This window comes from Lagenorhynchus albirostris, chromosome 2, assembly GCF_949774975.1.
Source record: "Lagenorhynchus albirostris chromosome 2, mLagAlb1.1, whole genome shotgun sequence".
Classification (NCBI taxonomy): domain Eukaryota; kingdom Metazoa; phylum Chordata; class Mammalia; order Artiodactyla; family Delphinidae; genus Lagenorhynchus; species Lagenorhynchus albirostris.
In genome coordinates this window covers 136623283-136647572 of record NC_083096.1, presented here as the reverse complement: position 1 = coordinate 136647572, position 24290 = coordinate 136623283, and the positions used below count along the sequence as shown (strand labels likewise).

Below are 24290 nucleotides of genomic sequence, written 5' to 3'. Positions count from 1 at the left end.
ACTTTATTACAAATGGTAAACTCAGAGTGCTCCAAATCTCTTATTTACAAACAACGCTGGGCAGGACACCCAAACAAACAAACATGAAATAACTTACAAAGGCGTGAAGCTGTTTATTGACAGTAATCAGCTTTCATCAAATTAAAAAATATATACATGTACATACACAGTTATGGAAGGCAGTCCAGAAGGAGTTCATCTGCAGACTGGGCCTCGCTCTCGCAAACCTCCCTCCCGCCTCCCCCCCCCCACCCCCTTTGTGTTCTTAAGGAGCACTACAGAAGCAATCTACAGTCTCTATTGCAGTTTGCGACCCCTCCCTCCCCCCTTTAATACTGAATGAGATCGAATGTTAGGTCCATGCAGTTCTTGGTCAATGTTAAAGAAAAGTCTAACGTTCTGTTTGCGCGGGGACAGCCCGACCGTAAAGCGGGGCAGCCCGCGGGCGGCCGCTCCCTGGCTCCCTGCCAAAGGGAGGGCGCGCCAAGTCCTTCTCTCTCGTGCACACTGGGGGCGCCGTCAGGACGCAACCCAGTCCAACTTGGAAACCCTTGGCTTTAGTTCTCGGACACTTCTTTTTTCTCTCTTTCTCCCTCTCTCGCAACTTGTCAAGTTCTCAAGTCTGTCCCTCTCTGGGTTATTTGTTCTCCGTTGCCCCTCAGCCCCCGACAGTCTCGCCTCAAAACGTTTGCAACTGCTGCGTTAGCATGAGTTGGCACCCACTGTTAACGTGGTTCATGACTTTCTGCTTAAGCTGGGCCACCTGTTCCCTGAGCATGTTGGCCGTGGACGCCAGCTCCGAGTTCTGCGCTTTCAAGGTTTTCACTTTTTCCTCCAGCCGGGCGATCCTCTCCAGCTTCCTTTTCCGGCACTTGGAGGCAGCGATGCGGTTCCTCATGCGCTTCCTCTCCGCCTTGATCCGCTCCTGGGACTCCATGTCGATGGGGGACAGGGGCGGCGTTTCCCCGGGCATCTCGGGGACCGTCTGCGGCTCCTCCTTCAGGGCCTGCAGCCGCGGGTGCTGCACGGGGATCTGCTGGGGCAGGTGGTGCGGCGGCGGCGGCGGCGGCGGCGGCGGCGGCTGCTGCTGAGGCTGCGCGGGAAAGGCCAGGCCGGCCGCGCCGTAGGAGGGCGCCCCGCCGCCGCCGCCGCCACCGCTCAGCGCGCCCGGGTTGAAGTTGCTGAGGTTGGCGTAGACCGGCGGCTCGCTGTGCAGGCTGGCGCCGAAGCCGCCGCCGCCGCCGCCGCCACCGCCGCCGCCCGCCACGGAGGCCACGGCCGGGGCCACCAGGCCCGCCCCGCTGACCGGCTGCGCCGCCGACGTGACGCTGGGCAGCGTGTTCTGGCTGTGCAGTTCGGCCAGGGCGCGCACGAAGCCCTCGGCGAAGCCCTCCTGCTCGTCCGTCACGTTCTTGGGACACAGGAACTGGGTGGGGGTCGGCGTGGTGGTGATGTGCCCGTTGCTGGACTGGATTATCAGGCGCTCCAGCTCGGGCGACGCCAGCTTGAGCAGCCCCACGTCGGGCGAGGTGAGGAGGTCGGAGTTCTTGGCCCGGAGGTGCGGCTTCAGGCTGCCCACGGGGTCGGCCAGGTTCAGGGTCATGCTCTGCTTCAGGATCTTGGGGTTACTGTAGCCGTAGGCGCCGCTCTCGGACTGGAGGAACGAGGCGTTGAGGGCATCGTCGTAGAAGGTCGTTTCCATCTTTGCAGTCATAGAACAGTCTGTCACTTCACGTGGGGTTAGTTTGGGCTGCGCGCAGAAGTTTCGGGGCCGTAACAGCGCGCTGGCAAGCGGGGGACACCCGCGCCTCCCCGGGCCTTGAGCAAGGAAAGTTTCTGGAAGAGCGCGCGCCCCCGCCGGCTGGCCTCCCCCGGCGCCCTCCTCACCGGCTCGCTCCGGGGGATCGCAGGGTTAAGACGCCGCCCGCGCTCTTACTTGTCCGCTCGCGCGCGCCGCCCGGCTTTGAAAAGTCGCGGTCACTCCCGGAGCTCTCTCGGGCCCAGAGGTTCCTCGGAGCCCGCGGACGAACTCGCTTCCCGGCGGCAGCAGGTAGCGCGGACCCCGCGGTGGCCGGCCGGCGGCGGATCTCCGCCGCCCCGACTCCGAAGACTGTCCCCTCCTCCGCTGCGAGGGGGAGGGGGCGCCCGGCAGCCGCGGCTCGCGCTCGCCCAAGTTCAGCAACGGATTCGAGCGAAGCGGAGCGCACGTCTTCCTATCTCTGCCGCCTCCTTTTCTCTACCGCCGCCGCGGCAGCTTCCTTTGCAAAGGAAAGCTTTGCAAAAGTTCGCTCCGGGACCCGGCGGCCACTTGTCTCCTGTCCTCCTGGCCGGGAAACTTCTTGCCGCTGCAGCCGCTCTCCTGACTTCCCCGGGCGGATAGTGGCCGCTCTCCACGCTGTCAGCAGCGCTAGCGCAGCTGGGCTGTCTCCGCCTGGGGGCGGCTGGAGAAGGGGCTCTCCCGGCGCTCCCCAGAACACCAGCCCGGGAACCACAAGCACTAGCTCCGGGCCGTTGGAGAGAAAATGGAAAAGAAAATAAGATTTGCAGTCCTTCCCAGCTGACTGTGCCTGTCTGCCTGCCTGCGTCCGCGTACCTCCACTCCCGCCTCACAGCTTCAGCCACACTCAGTGCAACTCTGAGCCCTTATCCAGCCCGAGCTCAACACTTATCTGCTACCACTCAACCCCTAAAAATAGCCCATGATGTCACCCCAAGGCCTTCCCATTGGCTCGCGTCGCTCTCAGGGGGGCGGGCCCACCCGTCGCCATGGAGACCCCACCCTAGAAGATTCTTCTCTGGACCCGCGGAGGCTCACGGGATGAGGTAATGCTCTGTTGCCCTCCTACAGTTGGGCCCTTCTTTCTCCTCCTCCCCCCCGCCTCCCCCTCCACGCGACTTGAGCCCCTGTCTTCCTTCTCCCCTCCCCGGCGCGTCTTTCCCGGCCCGCCCGGTGCATTGTGGGCTGACGTCTTGGAGTTTGACTGCCTAGTGACGGTGGCTGCCGCGAGACGGGCGGACTCGGGCGCTCGCAGCCTCTGAAGGAAGCGGGCTGAAGTTCAGGGCTCGGGGCGGGAAGGCAGGGGATGCGGGACCCAGAAGGCGGGGGAACCGGGCCAGGTGTCTGGGGCTGAGGGCGCGGGGCGGGTGGTATTTCCCCACTTCAGGGCTCGATGTCATTTCGCCGCCGCGAGGGGCGGGCCGGCTGAGCGCCCGGGTCCCGGTCCCCCCCCGCACTTCCGGGGGGGCGGGAGCACCGCCCTTAAGGTGGCTCTGTTAAGTCTCCTGTGGGGACGAGTGAAAGTGGGTTTTTAAGTTTAGGGGCGGTTCTTGCGAGTCGGGCCCCCACGTTGAGAACGCTCTGAAGTTTGTCTCCTGATCAAGTTCAAGAGCGACTGTCCGGCTGCACCTGGAAGCCGAGTGATTTGCATTGCTTGAAACCTGGTGTTCAGCTAAGTCCCCGCCGCACCCCACCTCACCCTCCTGACCGTGGGAGAAAGGGTGCGGGGGTTCACAGCTTTGCCTCGGAGAGGAGGTTTCTTACAGGAGGTGGAATTAGCGGGCAGCTCGGTGTCTAGTTGGGAACGAGCGTTCAGGGAATCCGAAACTCGGGGAACCCGGTGATCGCCTACTCCCCGCCCCCGCACAAGATGCATAGACACACCACACATCCCACGTACACACGAACACACACACACACACACACACACCACTCCTCCCGTCCTGATTTGCTTCCGGGAAAACTAGTCCGAGAGCAGCAGACACTTGCCAAAAGTCACACAGCGAGTCAGGAGTAGAATCAAGATTTAAAATTTCTCCGCTCCCAGCCGGCCGGTGGGCCCATATCCTGTGTAGCCTCTAGGAAGCGCTAGACCCATGTAAGTGGTTCCTTTTCTGTGGTTGTTATTTTATTCTCCCCCAACCCCTCACCCCTTAGGGACAAAAGTGTATGGTGGGAAGAATAGCGAAGTCGGGAATCGTGGGTTCTCTCGTGGCCAGCGCTGCCACGTTGTGAAGTGAGCAAATCAGAGAACTTCTTTGAGCTTCAGTTCCCTCATCTGCAGGTGGGGCTGGTGAGACCCACCTTACTGGGCTGAGTTAGCATAGAGTCATCGCCTCCAGGGCTAGGAGGTGGTCTCCATCAGCCCCCTTCTCTGCCCTTCTTCGGAGTTTCCCAGAGCGTCGATGGAATGCCAGGATGTAAGAGTGTGACTTGGCAGGACCAGGTGGACTGATGCTGCGAGGAGCAGTTAGGGCAGGAGGGTGAGGGAGGAAAGGGTCAGAAGTCGGTTCCTTCCAGGGTTTTCTCCAGGACTGGGGCTTGAAGTTGGACCTGCAGCAGCTTATGTTCCTAGGTTCTAATTCTGGCTTTTCAGCTTCTGAGCTTGGGGGAATTCAGCCTTGGGTTCATAGCCCAGAGCTTTAAGGTATTTGTGGCTTTGAGAGTTCAGATCCAACAGCCCGGCAGCAGCTGGTGTCAGGGAAATCTTGACAGCTTTCCTTTACTCCAGCACTTGTCTCTCATTGCCTTGTGCAGCAGGGGAAAACAGTAGCTACTGGGAGCCAGGCACTGAACTGGGTGGGGGTAAGGGTACAGTGATGACACGAGCCAGTTACTTTCCTCAAGGAGGGAACATTCTGCTCTATATTGTTGCCCTGAATCGTTTTCTTCTGTAATCAGGGAGCTGGTGTTTTAAAAATAATTTTAATGATAACAGTAATAAGATTGAATGTCATGTATTAAACACCTACCATCAGCCAGGCATTCACCAGAGCAATTTATATAGTTTTCCCTACAACTGTCTTGGGCTACATATATTATTATCTGGATTTAGTATATGAGGAACTAGGCCCAGAGAGGTTAAGTATCCTGCTCAGGTCACACAGGCAGCTGGAAGTAGACTTCAGGTGTGTGTTACATTCTCTTTTTATATCTTCTCTGCTGAGGGAGACTCCTGTAAAGTATTGGTTGTCTGCAGAGGGAACGGCCCTTGGATGGTGGGATGGAAGAAATTGTCTTGCCCGATTCTCTGTAGCTCCTTTCAAAGCCTCCTTTCAGAGCTCCTGTATTTAGAAACTTCAAAACTTAGGACTTTACATAAATATATATCTTTTGCCTAAGTGTTCTGTGTGTTCCACTCTGCCTTATGTGGTTTAGTAGGCTGATTTTCTCATGTTGAGAAATAGCATATTTCATCCAAAAAATAACAGATCTTTTCATGTTAACGCCCTTGCTTGGAAGCCTTCATTGGCTTCCCCTCACAACCAGCAGAGGGTTCGGATGCCTTTGCGGGGGAGAGGGCGCCTTTCACAACCTAGCTCCTGCTGTCCAGCCCCATCCTTCACTCCTAGTATCAGGAAAGGCTGGGCTATGCTGCCTTAACAAACGGAACTACCATTTCAGTGGCTTAGCGCAGGGAAGTTTATTTCTTGCTCATGCCATGTCCCCGCTGTGGGTCTGCAGGGGAGTTCCATTCCCCATGGATTTGGGCTGGAGAAGGCTTCATCTTGTTGCATGCTTCTCCTTACGGTCTCGGCTGGGTAGAGGGAAGGCGGCAGCTCATTCAGTGGCTCTCAGAGCATCCACCTGGAAGTGACACACTGTACTCCCGCTCATGCATCCTTGGCCAGAGCAAGTTACGTGGCCATGCCTAACTTTAAAGCTCTGTAATCCTGCCAAGTGTCTCAAAGGGAGAGAGCCAGGAATATTAGGGAAACAACACTAATGACTCGAACAGTCTCCCTTTCTGTTCACCAAATGTTTGGCTTACTGTCCTCCCACAGGCAGAATTCCACTCTCTCCTCAAGGGGGACGACCCTTAAGACCCACCTAGTCACGGTATATCAAGCTCATTTTCCAGGGAGCGGGTGATGCGCAGTAGACTCTCTATCAGCTCCAGATGTGACTCTTCATCCAAAGGCAAGATATCTGCCCGGCATACTCTCAGTATGTAGCAGTGGGACAGAGATGGGATAACTGCAATGGACACACTGATCGGAAAGTGGAGGAATGGGACCCCACAGTGGACATTAATCCAGAGCAGACATGTGGGGGACACCCCTACCCAACACCCTGATTAGACGTGGATTCTGCTCCCTAAGTGTAGCGGCCCTAGCCATTGTTTTCTGTGACCCCTGGCCTTGACCTCTGAGAGAGTCTTCCTTCTGTACACCTAAAGCAGGCATAGGAAATAGGTTTTCAAACCAGCTTTTAAAAATAGGGGTGGTGTTGGGGGAACAGAGTGATATTAAGTCTCAAATACAGTCTCCTTTAATCCAGGCTGATGTTCTTTTGTCAGTGCAACTCTCCCCAAGATGTAGGTTCTTTATCTGTTTGATTCCAGGCGTTCCATGTGTCAACAGCCACAGCCAATCCTTTTCTAGACATGCCTCCATTGTTTGCCATGTTTCTTTGCTTTCTTGCTCTCCTGCCTGCTGATATGTCTCTCGTTCATCTCATTTTCATACTCTGTCTGTCTCTCTCTGCTTCTTTGTCTTGCTGTCTCTCTATCTCTCTCCTGACTTGGCTTTGAGTGCTTTGCGCTTATTGGGCTTAGGTGGGAGAGTCATACTTTTCCTCCCATTTCCTCCCTTTTCCCTTTTCTCTAATTGAAAGCATATGCTCGGTAACATCTTAATTTATCCAGAGGTTTTAACAATAGGTTTGAGGCCATACCTTTGACTTGAGCCATACTTCAGGGCTGATTTTAACTAGCCGTTTCTTGCTGAAAATCTTCCTTAATTTTACTAGTTGAGATTGAGAAACAATAGCCTCCTCTATCCCTCCATTACTCTGAATTTATAGATTGTCCCTAGTCTCTTTCATTCCTGCTTACAAACTGGCCAAATCTTCTCTGAGCTCATCTCTTTTTTTTTTAATATAAATTTATTTATTTTTGGCTGTGTTGGGTCTTCATTGCTGGGTGCCGGCTTTCTCCAGTTGTGGAGAGCAGGGGCTACTCTTCGTTGTGGTGCATGGGCTTCTCATTGCTGTAGCTTCTCTTGTTGCAGAGCATGGGCTCTAGGCGCGTGGGCTTCAGTAGTTGTGGCACACGGGCTCAGTAGTTGTGGCTCACGAGCTCTAGAGCACAGGCTCAGTAGTTGTGGCGCACGGGCTTAGTTACTCTGTGGCATGTGGGATCTTCCCGGAACAGGGCTCGAACCCGTGTCCCCTGCATTGGCAGGCGGATTCTCAACCACTGTGCCACCAGGGAAGCCCTCATCTCATTTTTGTAATAAGTTTCTAAATGCATCCAACAGCCATCAACGCATGCTACTAATATATTGTTTTACAATCTCTTGCCTTAGTTCATTAGGTTCATGATATGTCTTCTAAATTATCACAGTGATATGTTCACCAAATAGATCACCATCCTTTAACCTTCTGATAACAGTGTTCTTAGTTACTGCCCTCTAACCAAATGTTTACTTTGATTATTGTTGTTATTACATTACCCCGTGTCTAGGTGCCAGTTTTTACATCCGTCAGGATAGGCTAGGTTTGCCACCAGAACAATCCTAATATCTCAGTGGCTTAACAAAAAACCCTTACTTCTTGCTTATACTACATGTTCAAGGTCAGAGGGGCTTTTCTCAATATGCTCACTCAAAGACAGAGTCTGAAGAAGGTTTCATCTTGAAATATGTGTGCTTCTGCAATCATCACAATCACCTTGACAGGGAAAAGAAAGCATGGTGAATTCATACTGGCTTTTTAAAAAAAAATAAATTATTTTATTTGTTTTGTTTTGTTTTGGCTGCATTGTGTCTTTTTTTTTTTTTTTTTTGTGGTACGCGGGCCTCTCACTGTTGCGGCCTCTCCTGTTGTGAAGCACGGGCTCGGGACGCGCAGGCTCAGTGGCCATGGCTCATGGGCCCAGCCACTCCGCGGCATGTGGGATCTTCCCGGACCGGAGCATGAACCCGTGTCCCCTGCATCGGCAGGCGGACTCTCAACCACTGTGCCACCAGGGAAGCCCTGCATTGTGTCTTTGTTGCTGCACATGGGCTTTTCTCTGGTTGCGGTGAGTGGGGTCCAATCTTTGTTGTGGTACGTGGGCTTCTCATCGTGGTGGCTTCTCTTGTTGTGGAGCATGGGTTCTAGGCACGTGGGCTTCAGTAGTTATGGCGCACGGGCTCAGTAGTTGTGGCGCACAGGCTTAGCTGCTCTGCGGCATGTGGGATCTTCCCGGACCAGGGCTCGAACCCGTGTCCTCTGCATTGGCAGGCAGATTCTTAACCACTGTGCCACCAGGGAAGCCCTCGAATTGGCTTTAAAAGCTTCCTCCATGAAATGACATGTTACTTATGTTTACATAGTATTGATCAAAAACTAGTCATATGACCACGTCTTACTTAAAAGGTTCAGGAAAGTGCAGTCCTACTATGCACTTGGAAGTTAAGAGCTGGAAATGCACACCGCTGTATAGGCCAGGTTATGCTCTGGTAGCGATCCAAAAATCTTACTGAATGACAACCATGGAATTATTTCTCACTCATGCTTCATGCCCATTACGGGTTGCTTGTGTCTCTGCTTCAGACACATCGTCTTTGCTCTGGGACCTTTTCTGAAGCATTGCTGATTGCTATGGCAGACAGCAAAGAACATGGTGCTTAAAGCTTCTACTGAAAGCAGTTCACGTGGCCAAGCCTGTTGTCAGGGGGAGCGGCAGCAAGTATTTGCAAATAGTAATACAGTTTACCACACCCTACACTACACATTCCTCCCATTCCTATGAGTCTCAGCTACCCTAAACATTTTCCATACCTCTGACATTTTCCTGGTTTTCCATTTATTTTCATCCTTAATCAAAATGCCACCTGGCTAACTCCTACTCACCCTTCAAGACCCTGGTCAAATAATTGCTCCCTCTGAAGCTTGCTTTTACCCCATCTCTCACCCTCAAGTAGTTATTATCTTCTCTGGCTCCCATCACACTGGGTACAGACCCGAAGCTGAGAATGTACATCACGTGTTCTTGTAAATGTCTTCTTACACCCTGACTCCAAATCCAGGAATTGTGTCTTACTCATTTTTATATTTCCAATGCTTAATGCAGTGCCTGGTACATGGAAGGATAGAAGGTACTCAAATAAATGCTTATTGATGAGTTTCTTAAAAATAGTCTTTTCTATAGCAGAATTAAAGAGGGTGTTTTAATAGACAAATAGCAACAGTAACTTGTTTTAATACATAAAACTTCTAAAAAATTCCCCGGCTGAACCTTCCCTAAGCATATCATGCTGGACTTGGGATAAAACCCGGATTCTTTACTTTGCCTATAAGATCTCGCATGACCTGGGTTATCCTACCTCACCAGCCTGAACTTACTAGTACTTCTCTCCTCACTATTCTGCAGCCGCACTGGCTATGGTTGTATCAGTCAGGATAGCCTAGGTTATGTTCCAGTAAAAAAGCAACTCCAGATCTCAGTGTCTTAAGACAAAAAAGTTTTATTTCTCGCTTCTGCTCCATGTCCATCAAAAGTTGTCAGGCAGTCTGATCACTTTGGCTTCCCCTGGGATCCAGTCTGATGGAGTACGCACTTTCAGGAGCATTACAGACCTCATGGTAAAGGGAAAGGGAGCTTTGAAGGGCTCTAGCCAGGCAATTAGGCACATTTGCGGGAGAATGTCACATGTCACTTCTTACAATTCATTGGCTAAAACTAGTCTAATGGCCCCACCCAGCCACAAGTTGACCAGGAAATGCCATCCTATTTGTCTGGGAGGCAGAGAGATGCAAATCTTTGGCGGCCAGTCCTAATGACTCCCACACTGGACTTCTTCAGTTCCTCAAACAAGACAGACTGTTTCTTGCCTAAGAACCCTTATATGAGCCCTCCTACCTCTTGCCTGTTCCTTGGTCAATTTTTATTTCTTTAGAGGTTAGCTTAAATGACACTTAAAGAGGCTTTCTTTTATATTAGACCCCTGTACCCACCCCCATCTAAATTAGGTTCCTCTCTTATGCCTTTTCATAAGTCTCTGTGTTTTTTCTTTATAGCAGTTGGGATTTCAGGAGGGTGATAAATCACATCCTCTTTCGTTCCCTTCTGAGTTCAGAACCAGCTGAAAGTTAGATACAGGAATCAGATGAATGTGGATTGCATGCCCACTTGATAGCTGATATAGGCTAGATTGGAGGGCGTGGCAGACATGAGGCCACAATGGGTTTCCTCATGTTTCACCCTGTATTATACTTACCCACGGGTCCCTGGCAAAGGCGGGCAGTGTTTGCATCCTGTAGACAAATTCATTCTGAGAAGAGAGAACAGATGGCTGAGATGGGCCCGCTTTTGTATACACCATCCCCCTTACGGTGATGTCTTTTCAGCACTCAGAACATCTGCAAAACTTAAGGGATCATAAAGTAACAAGGGCCCTTTAGAAGCCACCTTCCAAGTTCTGCCCTTTTCCCAATGTAGGATTCCCTTTGACAGCATCTTCACTACTTAAGTGCTTCTAGCGATTCCTCAGAGCTGGGGAGTGATGTCTACTGAATGCTGCCGATAGGACCTCACTGGGAATATTATGGACGTGAAACTGTGGGAAGCAATTTTGATCAGTCAGAGAGATCTCAGAGAAGGTCAGCCGAATGGTGAGAAGCCAGAAACTATGACCCGTGGAGAAGAATTGAAGGAACTGGGAATATTTACCCAAGGGGAAAAATAAAGGACCGTGAGACCATGTAGAGAAGTCTCCAAATAGTTGTGCAGCTATCACATGGGGGAGTTCACTTATTTTGCAGGTTTTGAGGTCAGAGCAAGGGTAATGACTAGAAGTTAGAGAGGAAAACTCGGCTATCTTTAAGGAAGAACTTTCTGAAGTTATAGTTATTTATCAATATGATAATTGCCTTAAAAGTAGAATGGAAATTCATCCATTCAGTACATATTTACCACTTACTATGTGCCAGCCACTATACTGGGTTAGTTTATGATAATTCCTAATGAGCCCGTAGTAACTTGCAGTATTCAAGTTATCCTTTGTTTTCAAAGTTCATAAAAACCTTTTAAAATATTCTCTTTTAGAATTTTTCTGGGAGTGGTCACCAATAGTAGTGGCTTTTTTTTCTCAATTCTAGAACTGACATTTTTTTTTCTCTCAAAATTTGAAAACCTAAGATGATATTTTCTCATGTCCAATGTTAGTTAGGTGAACATTCTTCGATCAAAACAATTGTTGGGAATCCCCTGGCAGTCCAGTGGTTAGTGCTTTCACTGCAGAGGGCCCGGGTTCAATCCCTGGTCGGGGAACTAAGGGCCCGCAAGCTGCACAGCGTGGCCAAAAAAAAAAAAAAAAAAGTGTTTTTAGTGTCCATAAGTCAAAATTACCTGTACTTGGGATCACTTAAGACTAGATACTCCCTTACCATTTGGGGCAGAAGAACTACAAAGTGTTCCCCAAACTCCTTTTCCTTTCCTCCTGAGCATACTGCTTAACTACATTTTCTGGCCTCCTTTGTAATTAGGTGTGGCCACGTGGCTGAGTTTTAACCAGTGCAAAAGGGGTTAATGTGATGTGTGCCACTTACAGGTCTGGCTCATAAAACCCTCTCTCCCCATCTTCAGGGACATAGAGAAGGGCAGAGCCACAGGTGGAAGGAGCCTGGATCTTTGAATGACCACGTGGAAGATTAATTGCCCACTGGCCAGGATTATTTGCACTGGATTTTGCCTGAATGAGAAATCAAATTTACTGTTGAAACACCAAGATTTTGGAGTATATATGTTAAAGCTGCTAGTGTCTTCTTCTTCCAACTGGTGCTGCAAGATGCCCTCGAAGAGAGAAGAAATATGGAACTGAAGTTAGGGATTTTGTTCTGCCCTTTCCTGTTAGAAGAGAATTAGTGGAGCAGGCAGAAGTGAAAGACGTAGCGCTTAATTACACACTGATGCTTCCTTGTGCTCATGTTTTCTTCCCAACTAATTTATAAACTTCATGAGACATGTTGCAATGTCTTACATCCTCTTTTATATTTAATCTTTGGGTGGATATTTATAGAGAAATGCCAGGTGCTTTGAGGATTTCAGGAGAAATATAGGTAGCACATATTGTTAAACGTTATTCATTTACTCAACAATTTTTGAGAATTCACTATGAGCCAGCCACTGGGAAGCATTGGTGAACAAAAGCTATGGTACCTGCCCACAAGTTGGGGTATAGCAAGGAAAATAGAGATAAAGGGGCAAGACTAGTCGAGCATGATAATGCTGTGAGAAAGAAGGACAGGGTGTTCTGGACGCACGTGGAAGGGACATCTGACAAGGGTGGCAGTCAGAGAATTGTCCTCTATTAAGGTGATGAATAAATTGAGACCCCCAAGGATGAGTAGGAGTAGCCAAAAGAAGAGGAGACTGGAGAGAGAGTGCTCTAGGAATAGGGAATTCATGTACAAGGGCTTGGACATGGGGCTTGAATATGGGGTGTGTTTGGAGGAACCAGAAGGTAAGCTGGAAAGGAAGAATGGAGAGGATGAGCATGAGAAGAGGAACTTATATAATATATAAGTATGAGGCATATACTTAATAAATGCATACAGAAAGCCTTTTACTATACGTGTATGAATTTACCTAGGAGGAAATATGGCTGATTAATCATCAAGATGTCAACAGTTGTGATATTTGGGTAATTTCTTTTTTCCTCCTTATGCTTCTCTGTTTGTTTTAAAACTTTCTACAGTAAACACGTATTGCACTTGGAATTAAAAAAATCAAAGTGTATTTTCTTCTTAGTTGTGATTGTACCTGCTGGGCCTCATCGGATCTTCAGAACAGTCATCTGAGCAAACTGAGGTCCAGAGCTGATACACAGTGATGTTAGAATTAGCTTTCCTCTGGTTCCATTCAGCCTACTTCCTCTCCATTGTGCCTGCCTCCCCTGCAGTATCTAAGTACTGATGATGGCTTTTCCTGGAACTACTGACTTTAGCGCCATGTCGCGTGTTCGTGTGTATGTTGTTTGCAACTTGGAGAAACTGGGTCCAAGTTCTCATGATCCTGCCCTCCTAAGAGGCTTTCCACACGCAAAAGATGGTCCTCCACCTCCTGGTCTACATCCTTAGACCTCTCTTTTCTGTGATGCTCTCCTGTCCTTTGCCTAGTTAGGGAGGAAATTGTTTCTCATTATTCTGTCAACCCACATCTTGATTGACTAGTGTGTTAGTGCTTGGCCAAACCAGTGACAACGAACGCCCAGACATTTGAAAATCTTGAAACACTGTATTAACATTCTCTCAGTTATGTTGCAGCGACAAACCACCTCCCAAATCTCAGAGGCTTAAAACGACATGAGTTTAATTCATGCGCATGTTACATTTCCATCCCGATTTAGGGCTTAGCTCTTTACGCTGAGACTCTGGGTGAAGAAGTGACCCCCATCTGAGATATTGCTGGTGTGTGTCACAGGGAAGAGAGAGAGGTGACACCAGGGGATAGTTCTTAAAGCTTTGCCCACAGTCATTTCTGCTCACCTTTGATTGACCAGAGTGTGTCACAGGGCTGACAGGGAGGGGCAGCCAATGTTTTGACAGATACCTTCTCAGCTCTCGGAATCTCTGCTTCTGTATCTATAAAATGGAAATAGGTGTAAAACATTATGGGATATTCAAACCATGGAATGTCATGTGGCCATTTTAAAAAAATGAGTTAATTGCCCTTAAAAAAGTGTGTTGACCTGAGAAAAGCCCATGGTATAGCGTTAGGTGAAGAACGCAATTTGCCCAGTAAATTGTATAGCTTGGTGTCATGTTTGCATAAATTTAGAAAACCTATATCTGAGCATATTTGTTTGCATGAGGATATTAATAAAATCAGCTAATGTTTAAGGAATGCTTACATCATATGCCGATTCTGTGCTAAGTGCTTTTTACGTGCATTTGCTCATTTAATCCTTGAAAAACCCAGAGAAAGGAGTAGAAAGTTATATTGAATAGTTATTATCAGCTATCTTACTTGGGGGTAGGATTAGAGAGATTTTATTTACTTTTAAAAGTAAATGATTTCTGTACATTTTTACTGATCACAGTAGGTGGATTAATCAGCTTTTGTGGTAAAAGAAACCACAGTAACATCTGAGTGCTGTGCAATGCTCAGTCATTTATTTTCTGCTTATGGGTCTGCAGTCAGCTGAGGTGGCATGGCCTTTCAAGGCCCTGCTTGGTCTTCTTTCCTCCCCACTGCATCTGCCTCCCCTGCAGTTTTCTAAGTAGTGATGATGGCTTTTCTTGGAACTGTGTATATAAGTGCTGTGTTGTGTGTGCTCAGGTGCAACCTGGAGAAATAGGGCTGAGGGTCAAATTCAGGTCTGCTCCATGTGCCTCATTCTAGAACCCACCCTGGAGAAGCAGAATCTGCCAGGGCTCTGTTCTTTTCATGGCAGAGGTGGGGACAAAGGGAAACATGGGAAGCTTCTGAAGGCCTGGGCTTGGAACTGCTCTGTTGTCATTTTGGCCCACATTCTATTAGCTGAAGCAAGTCACATGGCCAAGTCCAATATCGGTGGAGCTGGGAAGTCATAGAGGTTTAGAAGGAGGGAGTGAATATTCACTGTATAGTAATCTACAGTCAGCATTCATTGTTTTCTTAGTTAAAAAAAAGTAAATCACAATAAAGTGAGAAAAAGAATATTTATCAGTGATAGTTTAAATTGTGTTCAATAGATTACAAAGTCACTTTATGCATTTCTCAGAAATACAAACTCCATATCTACAGTTATAATGAGCACAGTGATAATAACATGGACATTTAATTAACCAAAGTATTCACTGCCTAGTAGGGCAGGTAGGCATTTACAGCAGCTTGGCTTATGCTGCTTGTGGTGTAACATTCTGAGCACAATTCAGAGACTGTTTAATGGCCCTATGTATATATCACTACTACTTGTGTGGCCATCTGCAATCCAAGGAACTTAAATCATGGAATCACAGACTCTCAAACCTGGAAGGCTCCAGTGCCTGTGGTAGGCAAGAGCCTCTTAAGTTATATGGACAGCTGCTTTTGCCAATTATAGTCATTCTTGATTGGGTGTGTCTCACATTGCTGGAAAATAGTTATGGAAATCAAAATTCTTTCATTTAGCCCACGGGGACAGTGAGATCCCCAGCTGTCATTTACCTGAGTGGCCAAGATAGGATGGAGACCTAATTGTCTCTAGTAGGCCCAGGGCCTCTTGCTTTGTTTCTCTGCAAAACATGAACATTCAAGCATATGGATCATTTGGGAATATTCACTAGGACCTGAAGCTTCCATTACTCTCATTAAAAAGTATATTAAGCCTCCTTCTTTTACTGTTTCCTCTCTCTTGAGAGAACGCAAGTACTGCTTAGACCAACTAACTCTGAGTCATGCAAAGAAACAGTATTGGCACAGACTCTGAAATGAAGAGGAGCACATTAAATTCCCTAAAACACTGGCCAGGGAATCATGCGTATTTTAATTTCCTTTCTATTCTAGGTAATTTAGAAATATCTGCTGATATAGCTTATGGGAATCAATTGCATAAAGCAAATGTTTTACTAAGGACTTTGTTAAGATTATGAATTGTATTTCTCAAGTTTCAGTCATTTATCCATCACTTTTTCCATTTTGCTATGTCCACTTACTTCTCTCAAATCAACTTACTATTTTTCTTTAGATAGATTCACTTTTTTAAAACTTAAAGGTACTTTTATAGGAGATGATATATTACCAGTGTAAATGGATGAGAAGTACTACTTGCCATAAACACTGATACAACTGTAAAAAAAAATACATAATCGTTAAAATAGATAACTTGTCTCTTATTGTACGTGTGGTAGGTGTTTTTCCACTGATATTGTGGAAAGGTATGGGCTCTGGAATCAGGAAGACGTGGGTTCAAATAACAACTCATTTTCTTCCCAATAGTGTGACCTTGGGCAATTTTCTTTCTTTTTTTTTTTTAACATCTTTATTGGATTATAATTGCTTTACAATGTTGTGTTAATTTCTGCTCTATAACAAAGTGAATCAGCTATATGTATACATATATCCCCATATCTCCTCCCTCTTGTGTCTCCCTGCCACCCTCCCTATCCCACCCCTCTAGGCGGTCACAAAGCACCGAGCTGATCTCCCTGTGCCATGTGACTGCTTCCCACTAGCTATCTATTTTACATTTGGTAGTGTATATATGTCCATGCTACTCTCTCACTTTGTCCCAGTTTACCCTTCCCCCTCCCCTTGTTCTCAAGTCCGTTCTCTACATCTGCATCTTTATTCCTGGCCTGTTGGGCAATTTTCTTAATTGTTGAACATCAGTTTCTTATCCATAAAATGGAACAGCATTTTAATCCATAAAATGGAATAACTTAGTGATTGATTGCCTACCAGGTGCTAGGTAATGTGCTAAGTGTGTGGGTACAATGAAAACTGGGTAAATGGACTTGGAGTCAAAGACTTTCATTTAGCCCATGGGGACAGATAAGATAAGACTATCTTATCTCCTTTTGGGTAAGTCATTTAACGTCTCTGAGCTTCAGTTTCCTCATCTGAAAATGAGTGTGATGGTTGCCATTTATGCCTACTTCCAAGAACTTCTGGAAGGAATGACATCATTACTAATGGGAAAGCCTTTGGTACACGGATACAGGCATTTCTGCTGTAATGTGACATGTACATTCCTGAAACACTCTGTGTTCTGCAGAGTTGTACATTCAAAATAACATGACTGGGCTTCCCTGGTGGCGCAGTTGTTGAGAGTCCACCTGCCGATGCAGGGGACACGGGTTCGTGCCCCGGTCCGGGAAGATCCCACATGCCGCGGAGCGGCTGGGCCCCTGAGCCATGGCCGCTGAGCCTGCGCATCCGGAGCCTGTGCTCCGCAACGGGAGAGGCCACAACAGTGAGAGGCCCACGTACCGAAAAAATAAATAAATAAATAAAAAATAACATGACTTTCTGCAAAAATAGGGTTAAGGCAGGCCACTGAAAACCTGTACAATATTGTAACCATACTGCTAAGATAAAACTCTAAATATCCTAATAAAAGTAATAGAGCTGAAAAGGTCTGTTAAACTTTGACTAAATAAATACACCCCCACACACATACTACAGCAAATGTAGGGTTCTACTTTAAAACTGGCAAAGACAGCTTGACGGAAGGCATGAGGAAGGCAAGGCTGCTGAAGCTATGGGGGCGAGGGCAAACGCTCAAAGATGGGACCGCACCACGCCATAAGCTCTTTCAAGGAGTATGTAGGCAAACAGCCCAGCAAGAGCATGGAGGGTGAAAGGGCATTCTGTCTAGTACCCAGAGTACTGGATGCCTCTGAGGCAACCACATTCCACTCTGTTAGTGTAGTTTCTGCTCAGCCACTGCTCCTCGGTGGGACACAATGTTAACATCCTGGGAAAAATCAGTGTGGAATAAAGCAACTTGCATGTTATACTGCTCTCATTCCTCGAGTTATCAGCCTTACCTTTTCTTCCAGTAACACGGGTCACAGTATCATGTATTGTGGAGCAGTCCACATATGCAGATAGGGGGAGGTGCAGTTCTCAACCAGGAGCCCATGCCCCGGTCCCAGGCTCCGTGAGCAAAACAAGTAAAGACTCCCAGAGGTAGAATTCATTCAGAGACGTGAGTCTCCTCTCCGTGCCCCCTTCCCTCTCTTCTCAGTCTGACCAGTCTAATTTCTTCTCCTTTCCTTGGTTTCAGGCTTCCTCTTCCCTCACTAGCCTGTGAGCTCCTTGAGAGAGGGCTCTGTCTTATTCATTGATGTGCTCTGAAGACCCGCACAGGGGCCCTGGAACAGAATAGCTGCATTACAGTTGAGCCTCCTTTTGTAGGTAAGGAAGAGCCCCAAACTCACTGAAGGGTCCCGGGGCTCATCGGAGCGCATCAGAAACACTGGGCACCTTGAGATGAGGATGGAAGCACTGCCCGCCCCCCCTCCCCCACTTCAAGGACAGGGACGGTGTCTCATTCAGCTCTATGTCCAGCATCCCTGTTGCTCCCAAGTTGAGGCAGGGACTCCTCAGTGGGTCCCAGCCCTGCTTTAGCTGCGAGGCCACGACAGGGCTAGCAGCACATCCTTCTCCTCAGCCCTTCTCCCTTCCTTCCTTTCAACAAATATTTATCAGGCCCCTATCCCATACTAGGCACCATATAAGGTCCTGAGGATGAAGTTGGGCGAGAAAGACGTGTGGAATCTGCCCTCACGGCGCTTCTGTGTGGCCTAGAGGTTAAGTGCTTAACTTCTGGAGCCGGGTTCCCTGGATCTGTTATCTGGCTCTGTCCTTTTCCCACTATATGAACGTGGCCAAATTCCTCTCCAAATCTGTTTCCTTACCTGTAAAATAAGGCTCATAATAGAACCTAATTCAGGGGCTTGTTATGAATATTAAATGAATTGACGTATAAAGGACTTAGAATAGTACCTGACCCAGTAAGTGCCCAATAAATATTAACTGTAATTAGTAGTATTACAGTTGCTGTCTATAGATGATAAACACATGAATATAAAATCATGATAAGCTATCAGTATTATGAATGAAATTCCAGGAATAACCTGGAACTCTGTGGTTCTATCTAACTCTGTAGCTAGTAGACTATGCAAACGTTATCTGACAGGGGAGTCGGGAGGTGGTTGGGCCTGGGGACCTGAAAGATCTCTGTACACTTCTGGTTTGAAATTAGATTAACAGTGGGAAACTTCTTAAAGAGGGTGATCTGAAAGGGCCTCTCTGAAGAGGGGCTGCAATGTAAAGGATATAAACACTGACTCTTGCAGGAGGAGGTTGGCATGGGAGGGGTGTTCCAGGCAGAGGAAAGAGCCCTCACTTGTGATCAGCTGATCAGGTGTTGAGGACCTTCCCCTACCGGTTCTGCACCTGGCCAATCTTGTTAAAAGATCCTTTGTTCCCAGTTGCTCAGTTTCAGTGTCTACTGTATGGGGAGCCCTCAGTGGTGGCTTTCAAGCGCTGGGGTCTGAACACTGGTACCACCCATATCCTGAGGATTCTGGGACTCCATGTCCTTTCAGGCTGTTACTGTGACTCCCTCTACACTGCCATGCTGGCTGGGCCGTTGTTTTACTTCTTAGGTTACACTTGAGCAGATTAAAGAAAGGAGACATAATGAGCATGCACTTCTATGTGCCATGGTCTAAATTCATTACCGATGCCCAAGTTTTAATCAGGATACGTTGCCAACCACATAGTTTGGGCAACCTTGGTTACGTCATCTCATTTCCTCTTCCTTCACCAATACTCACTCAACAGATACCAGCTGAGCAAGAAGTATGTGCTAGTGTGACGTATGTGCTAGGGTTACTTGGGGCCTCAGCTTCTCCACCGATAGTGTGAAGGCTTGGGCCACATCACTGGTTTTCAGCTGCAGTGTTCACTCCCAATCTCCATTTCATTAAATGGAACCATTCTCTCTGGTATACTGAAAAGCTTTCTCAAGTAGGGGAGAAAACAGTGGATTGACAATTAGCAGCTGAAGAGTTTTATTACTATAACCCAGAACTTAATTTTTCTCTGCCTACATTGTTAGGCTCCGTGAGCCTCACTTGTCACAAGAAATCCATGGAAGGGGTTGTGAACTGCTGAACTAGCTGTTCGCTGAGGTCCTCTCTAGCTCTGACATTCTCTGAATCCTGTAATTATTTTTCTTTTCTCTTTGTTTCCTTTCATTTAACACCATTTCATATGCATGTTTCCAAGAATCCACGGGGGTTCTCTCCCTTGTCAGCCTCAGGGATTCGGCTTCAGTTTTGCTTAGTACTTTCCCTATTGATCCCCCCTTCTTGATTCACTCTCCTTTACAGACCTTTTCAGAGCCTTCATTTCAATGAATCCTAACTGTGTGTGTGTATCTCCCCACACTCAAGGTCTTTATTCCTGGCACCAGCAGGCACTTAGCAACTGTTGGATGAATTAGTGAATTCTTAATGATTATCAAGAACCTCAATATATGCATCCATACACGTAATAACCTTTGGATCATTTGACTTCTTTTCTGAGGGTGTCAATTCGGACGGAATTGCTAGATCCAAAGTTATAAGCTGGTTTCCTGATTTTATTACCAACTTCCAGATTGCTGTGACGTTTGTTGTGTGTAAGCAGTAGTACTGCTGATAACACTTGTGGTAATTATTTATAACATTATCTTAAATAATTAATCAAATCAGAGTACTTCCTCTCTCTCCCCCCCACGCTTTTTTCTGGGTATCAATATCCTTTGTATCCCAAACTCCAGTGGTTTCCCTAAAGCCACTTGGATCAGTGCTACATGCTCTGAATTTAGCCAGAGAAAAAGAAATGGGTTGCTCCAGCTCTAGGTACCAGCAATGTGTCTTCTTGGAACCCTGCACCCTTTTGCCAATGCAGCATCAGCCTGGCTTGGGGTTTTCTGCGATATTGATGATGGTGGTGGTGGTGATGATGATAATGATGGTAAATATAACTCTAACAACCCTATGAAAATATCATTAACCCCATTTTATAGATAAGGGAAACTAAGGCTCAGAGAGGTGGCATGGCTTGCCCTCAGTCACACAGCTAGGAATTAGTAAAGACAGGATTTACGTCTGTTTCTGAGTAAAGCTGGTCTCTTTCCACAAAACTACACTACACTGCTCCACAAGTGGACCTACAGGGCCAGGAGCCTTGTGGGAACAGCAGGTCTGTCAAGTTCTACAGGGCTGAGCTATTTATTGCTGCAGAGGACACTCATCACTATGCTAATTACATTAATTGCTGCCCACTCTGCGGCTAGGTGGGTGGTTTAACAACACCTAGCAACGTGGTAATGATGCCTGCGCCTGCCTTTCTGCGTGAAAACATCTAACTTTTTTTGTTTTTTAAACTCCTTCCTGTGGTGGCCAAAGAGAGTAATTATAGGTTCTACTGGTTGGAAGTTAGTGACTTTCTACCTTGTAGGGAAAAGGTCAAGACACTGAACTTTGACACTTCATCAGCATCAACTGTGTGCTTGACACTTTAAGGGATCTTTCATAATCCTCATGACAGCTTAGAGGTGGGTATTATATTATCCTTATTTTGTTTCTAAGGGAACCCAGTCACCTGCTTGAGGTCACATAGCTGGATATTGGTTTAGAACTCTGCACTGTCGGAGGACAAATTTAGCCTCCACACATTTCCCTACACTATAGCACCTCTCAACAGGAGACTTTTTGCTTCTGATGCTTGGAATTGAATTACACACCAGCAGGGCTGAGTCTGTATTTCAAACAGAGAGGAAGCAAGGCATTGGGAATCAGTGTTTTGCAGAGTCCTCCATTGCTAGGGGATGAATATTTGACATTTCAACCTTCCAACTCCCATCTCTTCCCCGAGCTTCTCAAGGAAATGTTAACAGAATTTTCCAGTTGACTTTTTTTTGTTTTTTGCGATACGCAGGCCTCTCACTGTTGTGGCCTCTCCCGCGGCGGAGCACAGGCTCCGGACGCGCAGGCTCAGTGGCCATGGCTCACGGGCCCAGCTGCTCCGCGGCATGTGGGATCTTCCCGGACTGGGGCACGAACCCGTGTCCCCTGCATCGGCAGGCGGACTCTCAACCACCGCGCCACCAGGAAAGCCCTCAGTTGACTTTTTAAGAAGTAATTTGAAGACTACATCCATGTACTTCTTGTGAATGGACAAGGTGATTTTGGCAATTCATCATAATTGGCTGAATGACTTAACTTCCCCAGAGACCCAGATAACAGAGGCTAATTTAGGAAGTAGTTGACTTTGGAATGTTATATATGCATGCACTTTATGGGTGTGTCCATATTATATGTCAATAAATGTATTGTGTGTATGTGCGTGTGAGTGTGTGTGTGTGTGTGTGTGTGTGTGTGTGTGTGTGTGTGTTCAGGAAATCTTGAGGTACTGGTGGATTTAGATGATTTGGTTCCTTTATTAGCGACCATCTAGCTGTAAATGAGGTTTTAAAATATATTTTACTAATATTCAAAACAATTACATTATATAATGATACAGAGTAGTAGTTAAGATATCTGGAGCTAGACCGGAGTTTGAATCCTGCCTCTGCCACTTAACAGCTGTTGTGACTTAGGCAAGTCACTTAACCTCTCTGGGCATTAGTTTTCCCATTTCTAAAAATCGGGGTTAAAACAGTTCTGACCTCAGGGAGGTTTTTGAGGGCAGGGACTATGTCTGTACACTTCTCTGCACCCAGCCAGAATGAGGTTTGGAAAGAGCAGGCTTTGGACTTACATAATCCCTCAGCTTTGATTCTAGCACTCCCATATTGGCTGTGTGGCCTTGGAGAAATTACTTAACTTTTCTGGGCCTCAGATTCCCCATCTATGAAATAGAGGCTCATTATTCCTACCTCAAACGATTGTCACGTGATGAGGCGGGACCTATGAAGACCTAGTACCTAGGATAGCACATTGGAGGTATCCATTTCCCTTTTTTTTCATCCTGGAGGCTAATGACATTCAAGGATGCATGACTAAGTTCTTGTTTGATTTGTGAAACACATTCTTTTCTCTCACACTCCATTTTTATTTTCTCCTTCCCACCCTTTTTCTTTATTTCCCTCCCTTCCCTATCCGTCCCCTTTCTTTTTCTTTTTTGGTTAGCCTCCATCTACTGTGACTCAGACCCTCTGTCCAGGGTCACCTGGTCCCTGGATTGTCGCAGCAGCTCTCTCCCTGGCATCCTCCATCCTCCCCTCCATCTGGCGCTCTGTGTTTTATTCTTCACACAGGGTGTCCTTCCATCAACCTGACCCAGACCTTGCTACTCCTCTGTGCCACTCCTTCCAGTATTCTCATCACACACAGAGCAGTCTGTGGCCCTCACCATGGCCCGCAAGGCTCTGTGTGAACTGTCTTCTGGCTAACTCTCCAACCCGGCTTCCTAGCGCACTCTCTCTAACTCTGCTCCAGCCTCAGAGGCTTCCTGGCTGTTATTGGAACTTTCCAAGCACGTTCCAGCTTTGCGTCCTTTATACGTGCAGTTCCCTCTCCCTCCAAATATCTGTAGAGTTCATTCTCACTTCCTCAGGCCTCTGCCCACATGTCACCTTATCAGAAAGGCCTTCCTTTATGACCTTACATAAAATAACACCCCCAATCACTCTCAATCCTCCATTTCATTTTTCTTCTCACTGACAGAGTCTATATTATTCCTTTCCTTCTGATTGCCTCTCTCCCCACAATGGAAGCTAAGCTGTATGAGAGCAGACTTTGTTTTGTTTTGTGCTGCATCCCCAGAGCCTGGCACATAGTAGGTGCTCAATTAATATTTGCTGACTACATGAATGTGTGTTGCCTCTGTATGAAATGGCAGGAAAGAGCCTCCGTAGACATTCCAGGCCTGATGGCTCACTGACCAGTATTTATTTTACACAAGCCAAAGTGATGAGCAGTGAATAGGAGAATCAGGTGGTCTTTTGGGGCCCACCCCCTTCATATATGTGCCTTGAAGACCAACACTGTTTCATCTGTGGCAGTGACATGCCTGCTTTTACACTGCTTCGTGCCACAGTTGCAATGGTGTCTGGAATTCCCATGGCAGTTTTGCAATATGATGAATTTTGCTCACATAGATAGGTATCGGTCACAGATAAAGATCACTCATGGTTTATATTTAGTACCACCACAACAAAGTGAAAGTTGGAGGTGTGCTACCTAATTGTTCCCAGACTATGAAAGCAAAAACACAAAGTCTGCTAGCACTGAATCACTCTTTCCCACCTGGCCTCTCCCTACCTTCACCCTCCCTTTCCTGATTCTGTTCCTGTCGTAAAGTATGGTAGCTTAGTAAAGGGCAGAGTCACACTGGGCATCCAGGGTTCCAGTCCCAACACCACCACTTATTCACTGTGAGATCTCAAGCAGGCTAACTCACCTCCCTAACCCTCAGTGTCCTCCTCTGTAAAATGGGCCTTGACAACACGTACTCAATACTATGTGTTGAATGAAAGATGGCAAAACGCAACACCAGGGTAGAGTGGTAGCCCGCAGTAGTGCTAGCACCTTCCACGCCTACTGATTTACAGGACTGTGATCTTTTATTTCTTATTTTTATTTTTTTTAAATTTATGAGGGTGATGTTTTGATATCGTTTCTTTGGCTTTGGCCAACCTTTAGGATAGACAACCCAGCTAAAACTGGAGACAAGGCCTTTCAGAATCAGTACTTCATAAGGCTTTCATGGAGGTCCCACTGTTTGCATGGTGGGGTAGAAGATTCTGGGGCAGGCAGGTGGGTGGGTGGGATATCAAGGCACAGAAGCACAGTTTTGCTCCTCTTAGTTTGATAGGGCTGCTGTAACAAATGCCACAAG

General features: G+C 47.2%; 1 protein-coding gene across 1 annotated transcript; it reads right to left on the bottom strand.

The window, feature by feature from the left end:
- Positions 1-251: 251 nt before the first annotated feature.
- On the bottom strand, positions 252-2648 carry JUN (Jun proto-oncogene, AP-1 transcription factor subunit). Its single transcript, XM_060139927.1, has one exon. It carries the CDS (start codon positions 1712-1714, stop codon positions 680-682), a length of 1035 nt encoding a protein of 344 aa, XP_059995910.1. The 5' UTR covers positions 1715-2648; the 3' UTR covers positions 252-679.
- Positions 2649-24290: the final 21642 nt, after the last annotated feature.

Coding starts and splice junctions, on each gene's coding strand:
- JUN (XM_060139927.1), bottom strand. CDS start 1,714: ATGACTGCAAAGATGGAAACGACCTTCTACGACGATGCCCTCAACGCC.